The following is a 14,082-nucleotide window of genomic DNA, read 5'->3' as shown; positions in this document are numbered from 1 at the left end:
TTCATTTAGAAAATATTACAAACATAAGAAACGACCCGACTCCGAGCTGAACCGAATTCGATGAACAGTAACTCCGGGTCTCAAACTAGAAGAGACGAATAAGATCGCGCCTGGGTCCCCAGTGATTCAGTTAGCGATGAGAACAATGAGTGGAGCCCAGAGAGAGATCACGAGATTTCACATGTGAAAAAGTAGGCCCAAGGGGTATCATCACAGTGCAGGGCCGGCAACATAAGCAAGCTAATAGCCGTCATCATCGGTCTTTTGGTAGACATGGCGGGTTCGGGTCGGGTCCTTGCGCATGGTTTGTCCGGAACCTATGAATCCCACTAAGAGATGAGACCAATTAGCATCCACAGGATCGAGAAGAATAATTGCTACAAAATACATACCTCGTGCATTGACGCCTTCACCCGTGCGGAACATGCTCTCCTTTTTGCCAAATGCACCTTTGCCTTTGCCCTTAGTCTTCGCAGCAAAATCCTTCCATTTGTTCTTCCCTTCTTCGAGGGCCTTAGTTGTCCGGGGCATCTTGGCAGGACGAGCCGGTCCATCACTGTTCTTTTTGGGTTCGTGGCGAGCCTGGGTAGCCAGTGTGGGGTTGATATCTGCCGCGGCGGAGATTACACCAGGGTGAGGGGGAGCGGGCGAGGGAAATGCCGAACTGTCTGGTGTTCCATCAGCCTTGCGCTTTCGCGAGTCAGTGCCAGAGATGGGTCGGATATCCTTGGCAGTCAAAGTTTCCACGGTTGCATATGACTTGAATGTGACAAGGTAGACTGGGTTGGTCGAGGAGCCAGTAATGGAGTTGATTTTGGCAGGGTAGAAAGCCTTATCGCCAGAGACCCAGCGCGCAAGAACAGTGTCATTCACTGCAAATGACGCGGGAGTAGTTGCAGTAGATGCCTCCTCTGGGTGCTTAGCAGACTTGGAAGCTGGTTTGGGCACAATTGACTTGAGCTCGGCGATTTGAGTTTTGAGAACGTCCATGTATTCTTCGAGCTCCGTTTTGAGGCTGTTTAGTTCCACATTATCAGGGTCTACCTCCAGGCCCAACATAACAGTTTCGATCTATTGGTTGAAGTTAGCATAACACGTGGGTAACCGTTGGGAATTCTGTGACAACTAACCTGAGAATTGCAGTCCGATAAATCGGTCTCCAAGGAAGAGAGATCAGCCATGATGGAAGATGATTCAGAGAATCCTGCGAGATAAAGAGTGATCTTAGGAACTCTGCTCGACGCGTCTCGCTGAGGAAGCTTAAGAAGTAAGTGACTAGGTGAATGAATTGCCCAGGTGCGGAGAAATAATTATCTGATGGCAAATTCGCTCCGATCACGTGCATAGACTGTCCGCCTTTTTGTCCGCCTTGATATGGGTGATTTTACGCCACCTGCGGAGTACTCTGTACGGAGTAGATCGATATGAACTAACCTTAGCAGTCAAGAATTCAATGTAGTGAAAAAAGAAATCAGCTTGTTTTCTACCTAGATGAGGATGATTTATTTAAGAGATAGGAAAACAGGTTACTGCCCTGTAGTATGTATCGCATACATCATAGCCTTCGATAAGCAATTTCGATAATCCACTTTCCGTAGATCGATATGGGGGGATATGCACCCGTGGGCAGTTAAGGTCTGCATTGCATGTACCCTAGAGCTATGGGCACCATATACATAGTAATATACGGCTAATTTTATAGGGAAGTGGCAACGTCATAAATCCATGGTCTGATACTCAGGAAGATCGGACCGGGGGATTTGGAAGATCCGTGGGCCCAGACCTCGGAACCCGGAGAGAATGTTAATTTCAGATTTTGCTCCATACGGCGTATATTCATATGTCAAGATATGCATATGAGTCAGATAGAATGTACTTTAAGTATGTAGGTACATGGAATTTCAGGGAACAGTTTTTTTTTTTTTTTGAAAAAAAGGGCTAGGCAATTTAGGGCTTGAAAGAGAAGCTACTCGAAAGTGGAGCAAAAAAAAAAGATCAAACTGATTTCAAAGCAAAGACATCAATAACCAATCATTTTTAGTAGATAATTCACCGCCTATCTAAGATCGCCCATTTCCCCCCCCCTCCCAGTCATCCCCATCCTCCAGTCATACTCTCTCTTTCATCATTTCTCTTAGATTCTGCAACTTTCATTTACTTTATTTGCTCCCATTTACTCATATCAGCCTCGGTTTTGCCTAAGCCACATTTCTACCGTAATTTGACTAGCGGGGAATCTGTCCTCGCCTCAGGCCCCCCTCTCGAAACTAGAAACTCTTCTTCCTCTTTCCCCTCCATAATTATCACGCCCCCTGCCACCCCCGAAAATTTGGAATTCTATTATCGGCTCTAACTTGCGACTGATCAAGATCCGACATAATAATCGGGTTAAGATTAACACTCAATAAATCCTCCCAAGCTGTGAGGCTATATTGCGAGGATTGAATCATCATTCAACCCCCTCGTTTTACGGCATCCATCAATATCTGTTACGGGCGGGAGCCCGGCTGGAGTCTCTATTGAAATCCATACAATTTCCATTACCCTTCTCTCGTCTTTCGACCTTCTATTGGAAGTAACCTGTCACAATGGGTGATTACGATCAAACATACCAGCAAGGTCTTTACCTATCCCCAAACCAACAGGATCTCTTACTCGCCGCTCTATCTTCCAACAACCCCGGCCGAAAGCCTCAAAGTGGCTCTCCCCATATCAAGTCCTCTCAAAGCCCCGATGAAAATTCATCAAACGGTCTCAGTGGCCCTCCCTCGGGTGGGTTTGACAATTCCCATGCCAACAATTTCGGATTTGGGGATGACGAAAGCCCTTTCTTGGATTTCGTCCCGGAAGTTGACTTCGATTTCCCCGGTTCGGCCGACCTAATCGGTGACCTACCAGGATCGGGGTATGGTTATGATATTGGCGAGAAGCGAAAGTCCCTGGATGGGAAGTCGGACATTGATGGAGAGGAGACCGGCAAGAAGCGTAGGGAAAGCGAGGCCAAGAAGCCTGGTAGGAAGCCACTGACTTCAGAGCCTACTACGGTATGCCACTCTTGCTGCACGCGGAAGTTGCTGGGACTAGAGTCGTGAACTGACGTATTGAGCAGAAGCGCAAGGCCCAAAACCGGGCTGCCCAGCGAGCCTTCCGCGAACGCAAGGAGAAGCACTTGAAGGATTTGGAGGATTCGGTGGAAAGGCTGCAGAAGACATCAGACATGACAAACCAGGAGAATGGCTTGCTGCGTGCCCAGGTCGAGCGATTGCAGGTCGAGCTCCGTGAGTACCGAAAGCGCCTGTCCTGGATGGCCTCGGGATCAGGAAGCGGCATTTCGGCTATGAGCTCGAATTCCATTCCGAGTGCCCATTCCAAGGGGGCATATGGCCTCCAAAACAATGACTTCCTCTTCGATTTCCCCAAGTTTGGCGATTTGCCTGGTGGTCATCTCTTCAATGGACAAGCCAACAAGAACGACCAATCCAAGTCTAATGACATCTCTCAGCCACCTGGTGTATTGGGTCGGGACAGTCTGAACAGTCCTTCGTCTCGGTCGAACTCTCTTGCCCAGTCGAACAAATCGAAGTATAGCGGAACTCCTAATAGTGCCACTTCCGCCAAAGCACCCTACTCTGGCTTCAAGTCTTCCACAACTGACAACTCTACTTCGGAGAATTCTCCATCGTCTTCGTGTGATTCGCACCAGAGCCAGATGCCATCGTCAATCGGGACTTCCCCAGAACCAAGTCTGAACTCCCCAGATGGGCAGCACCGCGAGCTGGGACCAGGTGACTCGTGCGGCGGACATGTCACCACCGATGGCGAGAAATCCTTCTGTGCACAGCTTGGTATGGCATGCGGCAACATCAAAAATCCCATCCCAGCGGTCCGGGATAACAGAACCAAATCTATCAGTATTTCAAGCGGTCAGCCAACACCAATTGATGGCCAAGCCGAGGGTGAAGACTCTCAGGATCTTGGCATCGATTGGTTGGCTCATCAGAATGGTGGCCAATTCGATCCAGTGCTCTTTGGTGACTGGCGAGAGCCCCAGGACGCTGTTCTATCTCAGGATTTCGGCTCTTTCTTCAATGAAGCATTCCCTCTGCCAGACCTGGGTAGTCCCTCCCACAACTTATCCGAGGTCGCCACTGGCACGGCCCCACCCAAGAAGAACCTCGTTGCCCAGATTGATAGTAAACTCGAGGAAGACGAGGTTGTTCCAGGCGAAGACCAGTCGCAGATGCTATCGTGCACGAAGATTTGGTATGTCCATACTCATAGTAACGTACGCCAATTATCTTGGAGATTACTGACATGATATTTTTCTCTAGGGATCGTCTTCAATCTATGGAAAGATTCCGCAACGGCGAAATCGATGTTGACAATCTCTGCTCCGAGCTCCGCACCAAGGCACGATGTTCTGAGGGTGGTGTAGTCGTGAACCAAACTGACGTTGACGACATTATGGGACGAGCCAAGTAGCTTGCTTCTAGGACGCTCACCATCACGACTGCCCACAACTCATACTTGGGCTTAATTCACGATTCACGGACCAACAACCCACTGATACTCGCGCTCTTTTGATTTCTACGCATACCCATCATCGATTGTCATTTATGGGAGGAATCCTGCCCGGCGTCATGAATACAACACAGGATAAGAAGAGGAAAACCCTCACGGGAGGGGAGAAATAACATCCAATTCAATTTTGGTTTTGATCTTGATTTTGAATTCTTTCTTTTTTTTTTTTTGGTCAATGCTCTCATAGTTGGCAGTCTATCAGTTTCCCATCTTAAGGGAACAACACATTCCTTCTATTCCTCTCCCACGTTTGCCTGTTTATCCTCTTTGCTTTTTCTTTTTTTTTTTTTTTTTGCATCAGTAATTGTCAATTGATTTTCATTCGATCGACAGAAACGAGCTTGGCGAATTGGGGGGGAAGGCGCCATCTCACATTGGCCATGAGATGGCAAATACAGACATGGCACTTCCAATATTGTACGGAAAAGAAACATGGCGAACTTGATATACTACTTTCTTTTGTGAATTGGGGATAGGATGGCTCTTACGCTGTTCTTTTTGTACACAATCTGTTAAATGGATCTCTACTCTGTCGACTTCTTTCAGTCCGGCTAGTAATAGGAAGGGTTGTACATGAGAAAGAGTACGGAGTAACAAACTAGATCTACATACTCCAAAGCAAAGCTGTAAGGGTATCGATGTGGTCCACGGACATAAAACTAGAGTACAAAGAGAAACAGAGAAACAGAGGTGAAAGGGTGTATTCTGGTTGTTTTTTTTCTTGGTTTTCCTTCCTGATGTTTTCTGCATCTCATTCTTCCCTCTGCAAACAAAAAAGAAATAATGTCCGGAACTCAAGGGCTTTCAGAGTCCAGATCAACGCTGCAATTCGCGTCCATGTCCTGTCTTTCTGACCAGACTTGAGAACAAAGAACATAAAGATTGAGCGCTATCAAATTCAAAAAAAGGGGAAAAGATTTGCAAACGGGATGGATGAGATAAAAGACACAAAAGAATTAGAGTATCAGGTGTAAGATCGAGTCGATGTCGATGGCCGGGGAAAAGAAGTTATGAGACATAGAAAGTTTCAATGTCACCGATTAGGCGTCACCGGATGCGACGGGCTTATCACCTGAGGGGGCAGAAGATTCATTTGGGCCGCTCTTGAAGCCACCCCGACCTCCCCCACGACCACCACGACCACGCTCGCCACTGCCACGGCCGCCGCGGCCACGACCACCGAATCCACCACGGCGGCTGCCGTCGCTGTCACTGGCGCTCTGATAACCACGCGGGGCGGTAGTGATGCCTCCCCGGGTGCTGGACTGCCAAGTTCCGGCGTTACCGACGGCAGCACGGGGTCCACGGTCCTCGAAGAACTTGAAGTTGGGCTTACGTTGCTGACCATGGGGGGTGGGTCCGGGCTTCTTCAGCTCGATAGGAAGGTGGTCCATAGCCGCCTTGGCCTCTTCAGGGCCCGAGAATGTCACAACATGGTTGTACTTGCCAAGCTTATCGATCTTGGTAATCTTCGATCTGTCTTCCTCGGAGATGAGGTCACGGACAGCCTGTTCGCTTTCCGCGCTGGTTACGAAAAGAGCATTGGCGGGCTTCTTCTCGGCCCGAGGTGCAGGTGATTCACTTGGCTTTTCGTGCGGCGTGGTACCGTTAGTGTCGACAACTGCGATCTTTTCTTCCCCAGCGGGCTGAGCAGAGGCGACAACAGCTGGCTGCGGACTAATGGACTTGGGAATCACAGGGACGGGGGAGGCCCGGGGTCCCTTCTGGCCCTGAGGAATGGGTGCACGCGCGGGAGGAGCTTGGCCGAACTGGGGAGCCACGACGGGGGTTCGGGCAGCGCCAGTTGGAGCGGGTGAAGCAGTGGTCGCTGGGAGACCGCTGGAGACAGGTTGAGGAGCACCACCTGCCTGGGGTTTGCCAGTGCGGTGCGCGAAGTTGAATCCTTGAGCCCGCATCTCCGTCGCGATGCGGCCAGCTTCAACCTCCAGTACGAGATATCCGAACGCGGCATCCGCCAAGTTAAAGTTCCACATATTCTTGAATGCACTTTCGTCAACCTGACCAGCAGCATTACCAGCGGCAACAGGGCCACCGAACGGATTACCGCCATTGGCAATGGAAGGCATCTTGTGGACAACATCAAGGGCATTCTCTAAAAGGGTCTTCTGGCCATCATTAGAGGAAATGGCGGCCTCAACCTCGGTTTTAACGGTCTCCCAAACATCGTTGAATGATGCCTTGGAGGCAGCAAGCTTGCCGCGATAGTGGTCCAAAGACGGGTTCACGGAGAACTCATTGTACGAGGATCCATACCGGAAATGGAGACCAGCCGAAATGGAAAAGTCTGCCTTGAGTGTAACGGATAGCTGGTTCAGCATGCCCTCGCGAGCAGGTGAAGCATGGGTAACGAAGACACGAGTCTCGGAGGGGTCGTAGACACGGTTGGCGGTGTCAATAAGTTCTCCCATCTGCAAAAGCGTTGTCCACATAGTACCTTGACCGCCGGCAATAGTTGTCTTTCCTTCACCGTTGTCGAAAAGCTTATGCATCACGACGGCACCTCCCAAGCCGAGAAGACGGAGTTTCACACCGCCAATATCGAGAAGACGCGAGTTGGCCTCGTCGATAATGTGAAGCTTATCAACCTTGTACTCCCCTGAACGGAACTTCTCCAACACGCGCACATCTTCGCAGGCACCCCATACTGTGTAAACTGGGACATCAAGGGTGATGCGCTTGTCGAGAAGCATGGAGAGCTCAGAGAGGGGCAGCTGGTCAGGCGGGAAGCGCTGCTTAATTGACTGCTGGGGAGATACCTGTGCGATAGATCGTTTCACGTTCTCGGGTAGGAGGGGAGAATATTGTGCGACATGCTTCAATGTCCTGTTCGTTGATCCGGGGTTAACTAATGCTGTCCAGTACATTTTGGTGCCTAGTGAAGCGACTGTGTTGGGCAGCAAACACGCGCCGAGAAGCTTAGGAAGAATACTCACTTGTCTGCAATTCGCTCGAGAGAAGTATCATCGTAGAAACCAAAGTCACCTGTGTGAATGATGTGGTCGGCGCGGGCCTGCTTCGCAAGCTCGTTAAGAGACTTCAAGTTGCCTGTTGCATGGGTTCAATTACTACTGTGTCACTTTGCCAAGAAAAACATTTGTAGCTTATAATTACCTCGGACGTCTGCGATGCACAAGATTCGTGTCGGACCGCTCTGAATCACACGGCCATTGTTGGGGAGCAGCGGCGTAGCACCGGGGACAGGGCCCGCAGCCGCACCATTCGAAATCGGGTAGCCTTGAGCACCGAAGTTGGGGCGGGGCTATAAATGGAAAGAAGATGATGATATTAGCCAAGCTCTTCAATATCTCAAAAAGATGGTATTCAGCGCGATTAGAAGCTGGGGGCAAATGCGCAAATACGAGGGGTGGTAAGGCTAAGGAGCCACTTACAGAAGCCATGGAGGAGTTGAATTTAAATAATGGGAGGGTATGGGTGATATGGGTGCAGATGAAGGAGAAGAAAAAGAAGGGAAAGGAAGGGAAAGGATGAAGGTGTGTTGAGGGGAAAAAGATGTCGAAGATTCACTTTCTCATCGATGAAGCAGCAGCCGTGACATGAAGATTAGGTAAGCCACCCCTGGGCCCGCGGGCACCTCAGGCAGTACAAACAACACACTCTTTATATTGATATGCTCTCTGAGCTAATTGAATTGATTGAACTTATTTCATTGATTTGACTATGTTGCATTACTCTCACCTGCTGCTGAGAAATGGTATTTTTGTTTTTTTTCGCCTTCACCCTGGCCCGAGATATAGGTCGTTGTAGTCTTGACATTGCAAATGAGACAGATACCCCTTGCCCAATCATCCGGGGTACGAATTTTCATATTTCCAAAGGTGCTAAGACTATCAGGTATGTAGCTATCCTTATATATGGCACAAATAATAACATGACACGCATATGTCAGACCAGCGACAAGGTGTATCAAAGCTCTTCGATATGACCCCCAACGCGATATTGCCGCCTATCCAACTTCTGTCCGGCAGGCTTTGACACTGCTGTATGCGGACATGATAACGACTGAATGTATTGAGGGCCCTTGAGTGCCGACAACGCAAAATGTCCACCAACAGTTGGACGGGCCTGACATAAAATAGGAACTCCTAGCTCATTTCCGTGCCCAGAAGTTGCAACATACCGATCAGAAAAAGGCAAGTTGTGTTTCCTGTTGGTCATGAATGACCATAGGTCATCGACGAATTTGTCCCTGGTGCTCGTCTCAAATGTGCGAGCCTAACAGAAGAGGCAAATCAAGACCCCTCGTCAAAAGAAATCGGAGAGTGCAGTTTTCTTGATTACTAGATCATCTTGACCGTAGCATGCCTCTACATAGTAGTACTCGGGCTTTGAATTGACCCAGAATCGTGATACGCATGATCTAGAAAATGCCGATGGTAATTAGCATTTTCAAGACGCACATATCTCGTTCACTCACAGGGACGACAACGGAAGATAAAAATTCGTCTCCCTCGATTCTTATAGCCATGACGGTCGCAATAGTCAGATCTCAAAGAGATCCTCTAAGGATTTATTGATAATAACAAAAACGACAAGGGTATGAACTCGATCTTCCGAGCTAAACAGATTGTTCTTAGAAGTATAGGCCGAAGTTGCTGCTCAATCAAAACTTAAGTTATCTCACCTTTAAGCAGCTATTCAAACGTTTACTCTACAACAACTGAAGCCGCCTCGTCTTGCAGACTTCTCTCACTCATCTGAACCTGGTACGTCCACAGCTTTTACTTATTGCCCTCCCCCTACTTTAAACAGCTATTCTGGCATATTTCTTTCACGACACAAGCCCTCAGCCTACCTACAATGGTACGCCTACCTCACCTACTAACACTATTGAAACTTAGGTGATAACGGCACGACTAGAAGTGAGTCTACCCACACCTCGCAGGCTGGTAGGCAAACGGTACGGAGTCGAGACAATATTCCTCGCATGGCTTGTACTAACACTATTCTCAATATCAGCCCCCGCTCAGAACCAGGAGAGCCGGGTGTCTCATACACCTTCCAAACAGACCGCATCTAAATCGGCGGGCAAGACAAAACAACAGGTGGGACCTGATATCATATACCCGGTATTGATTATACGTGCTAATGTCATATAGACAAAATTTCTCAGCCTAGACAGCCGTATCAACGATGCGAAAGAATCTAGGCGAGGCTCAACAAGTGAGCCTTCGCCGACCCCATTTGACTTGGCTATCGCTAAAATACAAAGAGACATCCCCGGCGGCATAGCGCGAATTCTCCCATTCTAGGGAGTTACAGAAAGCTCTAGTTTTGCCGTCGACCCATCTAAACAGAATGATATCCAAGAAGACTACTAAATATACCACTAGAAAGAGCACTGAAACGACTACTGAAAAGACACCACAAGGCCACTTATGCGGCCGACTATTCTTGTAAACACATTAATCACAATCGCTCCAGCCCCACGAGAAGCATGCAATAGACAAAAGCATGGAAAAGACATTATGATTTACTATAGCTTGAGTCGTGTCTGCTATTCACTGTAAAGAATATCCAAGTGAAATTTTACTATCATATAACCTCTATCAATTTTCGACTTGTTCATTGCAGCGATTTTATGAGCCAGGCAAGCGCGCTGGGCGTATATAGCAATATAAACGACTTAGCAGGTATCAACATTCAAGCTTTGTAGGGAGGAACATTGTAGAAATTAGAAGCTGAAGATATAAACGACCCCTCACCGATCTCCCTGCGTCATATTGTGAGGAACATAGTACTTACGTCCACGGGTATAACACTGCCGGAAAGAGAAGAGCAGTCTCAGCGACGAGACCGATGTAATAGAGCCATATTCAATTTATCTTAACTATTGGCAAAGTCTATAGAACTTATAAAATTCATCTATCTTCATTTCTATATGTATCTACAACTGGGCCTTCTGAATTCGTCGCCCAATCTCATCGAAATGAATCTGCTTCCCAGACACCAGTGCCTCCTGGAGATAAGAACCAATCTCAACGGCCTTGACAGCATTGCTCAACTTCATAGGGAGCGGTGTGTTGTCCAAGCAGGCCGCAGTGAAGTCATTGGCCTCCTGAACAAATGCAGGGCTGAAGCGACCCATAAAATTGTGAGGAATTTCGCGAGTGATGCCGCCGTTGTGGTACAAGTTGACAAAGTTTCGCTGAGGATTTCCGTTTACTGTCAACTTGCCCTCTGTGCCAATGATCTCAGTGGTGTCTTCCTGGCCAGCGGCCATCATGCGCGAGCAGTAATAGTAGGCAATCTTGCCATTCCAGAACTCCACAATACCCACAGCGTTATCATAGTCGTTGTACTTCTTCAGCTCTGGTTGGACTGCGGTGATACCGTGAGCAGAGATGCTCTTGGGCATGACCTCATCCCCAAAGAACCACAGACTGAGATCAATATCATGCACGGACATATCGACAAATACGCCGCCGGACCAGGCTGCATATTCAACATAGAACCCCGAGGGATCAAACTTGTCACAGGTTTGACTGCGGATAATGGCAGGCCGTCCGATGAGGCCTTGCTCCATCTTGGCGTGAGCATCACGGTACGAATCATCGAAGCGTCTGGAGAAGCCACACATCACCTTCAGATGGGGCTTCTTCTTAGCAGCCTGGACTACTGCTCTGCACTTTGAAAGAGATATTTATCAGCATTCATAATTCCAAAACAGGGAGAATCCCATACCACTTCGACATCGGTAGACAAGGGCTTCTCGCAGAGAACATGCAAGTCTTGTTCGATCGCCTTGATTGTCTCTTCTGCGTGCACGGAGGTGGCCGTACCAATAGCAACGGCCTGCAGACCGGGATGCTTGAGCATGTCATCATAGTTGGTGTACAAAGTCACGCCGTGGGGTTCCAAGTTCACCCTCCCCCATGCAATCTCAACCGGGTCTGGTGTGAATGCTGCAACAAGCTCTGCACGGGGTGTCTTCTGGAGAAAGTTGATAGCATGGAGCTTGCCGACTCGACCAAGGCCGGCCATTCCAACTTGGAGTTTTTGGACTACCATTGTGCTTAATGGATTGAACAGTAGAGGGAATATTTGATGTCTTTCTGAACCCTCAATTTCCTGGGTCTTTGAGGGGGTTTAAATAGTTTTGAAAGAAATCTATCCATCTGCATCTTGATCTGCACCTTGATCAGTATATTACTTCAAATGTTATTCAAAGGTAATATTTGCCGTAAAGCAGTGGGAATTTATATGGAGAATGGAAAGAATTGCTGGATAGAACGAAAGAGGAAGGTTGGGGTTTCCCCGCATTGGTCTCCCAGCTAGGTGATGTTTCACTTATGTGATTGTTTTGGTGTGTGTTTTGTCTGAATAACTAATGCCAAGTCATGTCTCATTTACCAGATATTTCACTACCATAATAGTGGGTCATGCATACAGCCCCGTGGGGGAACGGAAAGAATTTCCTGTTTGCAAATCTCTTGGACATGTCTCTAAGAAAGAATCGCCTAGTAGCTGGCTGGTGGGTTAGTATGCAACATGGAAGAAGATCTCTACTAATTGAGTTCATTGACCGTAGCCAACGATGTCGTGGTAAGTCTCCGTGGGGTATCAAGAGTTGCTGAGAAACTGACAATTCTTGAAGTCCGACACCTAAAATGTAAGTATTATCGACTGGGAAACTATATAGTATATTGATCAAGCATAGGTGATATCAATGACCTGGGCTGCGAGCACTGTCAACAGGCTGGTGTGCATTGTGACAGAACCAATGTCCGGTTTCGCAATGGCCTCTCATTACCCAAAGAGGCTGAGATTGCCTTTTCGGACCAAAACTGGACCAAAATACGTGGCAAGGGTAGGTGCGAGTTAACTATTCGGTATTATCTAAATTTAACCATCCTAGTACGCTTTCATGACGAAACACCCGAAATCGCTAGCTTGTACTCGACTCTTCAGGATGGTCAGTCGGCTTCTCCCACCGATTCTAGTAGGTTAGAAGTCGGGCCGAGAGATGATCTTGATAACCCGAGCGGTCTACTGGCACCATATGCAGCTAATGGAGCCGGTGAAGCCGGTGCCGCCCAATTCTCAGCTTCTACGGAAAATGCGTCACCATCTGTTCCACTGTCTTCTCCAAGTACAATCGAATCAAGGACATCCTCTAAACCTTCGCCCTTAAGTGAAAGAGAAGCCATATTGTTGAGAAATTTTGTCGAAAACATGGCGCTCTGGGTACGTCTACAGCCGAACGACATACTATTATTCATCTATACTGATTAGAATAGGCTGATATTACCGACCCCCAACGTCATTTTGAAACAGAGGTTTCAGCCCGGTCATTGAAGGAGCCTATCTTACGCTATGCAATTTTTGCATTTTCCTCGCGCCATCTTGACCGACAAGACAAGAGAGATGTAACAGAGGCACTACAGTACCATAATTGTTGTGTTCAACTACTTATTCCTGCACTTTCTGGGCGCGAGCACATCACCGAGGATATACTAGCTGCTGTCGCTATACTCCGTCAGCACGAAGAAATGGATGGTCAGTCATCGACAAGTAACATCAGATAAATGCTCACACATTCCAGGGGAGGACAATCAATTCCATCTCACTGGTACAACTCATATCCTGAATACCGTATCAACTTTTGGCTCTTCAGGTGGCCTGGGCGAAGCTGCTGCTTGGCTCTGTTTGCGGCAGGATATCTATATCTCGCTAACCAGTCAACGGCCTCTGCGGACCAACCTACAAAGCTTCTTCCACTCAGATGTGTTTCAACGAAATGATGACTTTGCATGGTCAAGCAGAATGGTCTTTCTACTTGCTAATGTTCTCCAATGTGCTTTCACAAACACCACTATAACAGATGTCACCGACCACGAGATCGAAGAGTGGTATTCCACTAAACCGCACACCTTCGACCCGGTTAGATTAGTTCCACAAGGCCCTGGGCCAGATCAACGACTTCCGATCATGTGGATGTTACTCCCCGTACATGGTGACTGGTCCTCATAACATGTGTGTATAGCAGACTCGAGACTGACGTTGACTCAAATGCCATAGTTATTGGTGTTCAATATTACCATATTGCCAAGATTGTTTTGGCCCTTTCCGATCCTTCACGGGTATCCTCCACCTATGAGAGATTGCGACATTCCCGAATAGTGGAGGTTTGTTAAATCACTAACCCTTTTGGTATTCGCTGACAATGGGATTTAGAAGAAAGTACGCCACCATCTGTTGATGGTCATGGGATTGGCACAGTCTAATACAAAGGCGGAGAACACGTTATTTACTGCACGTCATAGTCTAGTCGCCTGTGAGTTATATAAAGGTTATTAGTTTAGACGTATCATACTGACTTGATAGGGGGTTGGGTCCTTCGACATCCCCTCGATCAAAGGGCCGCAGAGTCATTATTGCAAGCCATGCATGCAAGGACCGGTTGGAATATGGATTCCCTAATTCGGACATTACGTGTACAGTGGCAAGAGGTGGATGATA

The 14,082-nt window shown here is 47.9% G+C and overlaps 5 protein-coding genes across 5 annotated transcripts; 2 read left to right on the top strand and 3 right to left on the bottom strand.

Annotated features, from left to right (window-relative positions):
* Positions 1–240: 240 nt before the first annotated feature.
* On the bottom strand, positions 241–1,181 carry PGRI_071080 (tudor domain-containing protein; the record flags this gene model as incomplete). The annotated part of the gene is made up of 3 exons (XM_040794822.1): positions 241–329; positions 393–1,071; positions 1,131–1,181. The coding sequence occupies 3 exons, from the start codon at positions 1,179–1,181 to the stop codon at positions 241–243; spliced, it is 819 nt and encodes a 272-aa protein (XP_040648063.1).
* A 1,407-nt stretch (positions 1,182–2,588) lies between these two features.
* yap1 (putative bZIP transcription factor AP-1/Yap1) lies at positions 2,589–4,482 on the top strand (the record flags this gene model as incomplete). The annotated part of the gene is made up of 3 exons (XM_040794821.1): positions 2,589–3,044; positions 3,110–4,263; positions 4,332–4,482. The coding sequence occupies 3 exons, from the start codon at positions 2,589–2,591 to the stop codon at positions 4,480–4,482; spliced, it is 1,761 nt and encodes a 586-aa protein (XP_040648062.1).
* Positions 4,483–5,621: 1,139 nt separating this feature from the next.
* Positions 5,622–8,000, bottom strand: PGRI_071060 (uncharacterized protein; the record flags this gene model as incomplete). Its single annotated transcript, XM_040794820.1, has 4 exons — positions 5,622–7,425; positions 7,536–7,647; positions 7,714–7,861; positions 7,992–8,000. The coding sequence occupies 4 exons, from the start codon at positions 7,998–8,000 to the stop codon at positions 5,622–5,624; spliced, it is 2,073 nt and encodes a 690-aa protein (XP_040648061.1).
* Positions 8,001–10,507: 2,507 nt separating this feature from the next.
* On the bottom strand, positions 10,508–11,631 carry PGRI_071050 (putative NAD binding Rossmann fold oxidoreductase; the record flags this gene model as incomplete). The annotated part of the gene is made up of 2 exons (XM_040794819.1): positions 10,508–11,248; positions 11,305–11,631. 2 exons carry the CDS (start codon positions 11,629–11,631, stop codon positions 10,508–10,510), a joined length of 1,068 nt encoding a protein of 355 aa, XP_040648060.1.
* Positions 11,632–12,157: 526 nt separating this feature from the next.
* Positions 12,158–13,593, top strand: PGRI_071040 (uncharacterized protein; the record flags this gene model as incomplete). The annotated part of the gene is made up of 6 exons (XM_040794818.1): positions 12,158–12,165; positions 12,218–12,232; positions 12,339–12,430; positions 12,479–12,807; positions 12,861–13,119; positions 13,166–13,593. The coding sequence occupies 6 exons, from the start codon at positions 12,158–12,160 to the stop codon at positions 13,591–13,593; spliced, it is 1,131 nt and encodes a 376-aa protein (XP_040648059.1).
* Positions 13,594–14,082: the final 489 nt, after the last annotated feature.

Source organism: Penicillium griseofulvum, assembly GCF_001561935.1.
Source record: "Penicillium griseofulvum strain PG3 chromosome Unknown contig_94, whole genome shotgun sequence".
Classification (NCBI taxonomy): Eukaryota; Fungi; Ascomycota; class Eurotiomycetes; order Eurotiales; family Aspergillaceae; genus Penicillium; species Penicillium griseofulvum.
This window is presented reverse-complemented; position numbering and strand designations above follow the sequence as displayed.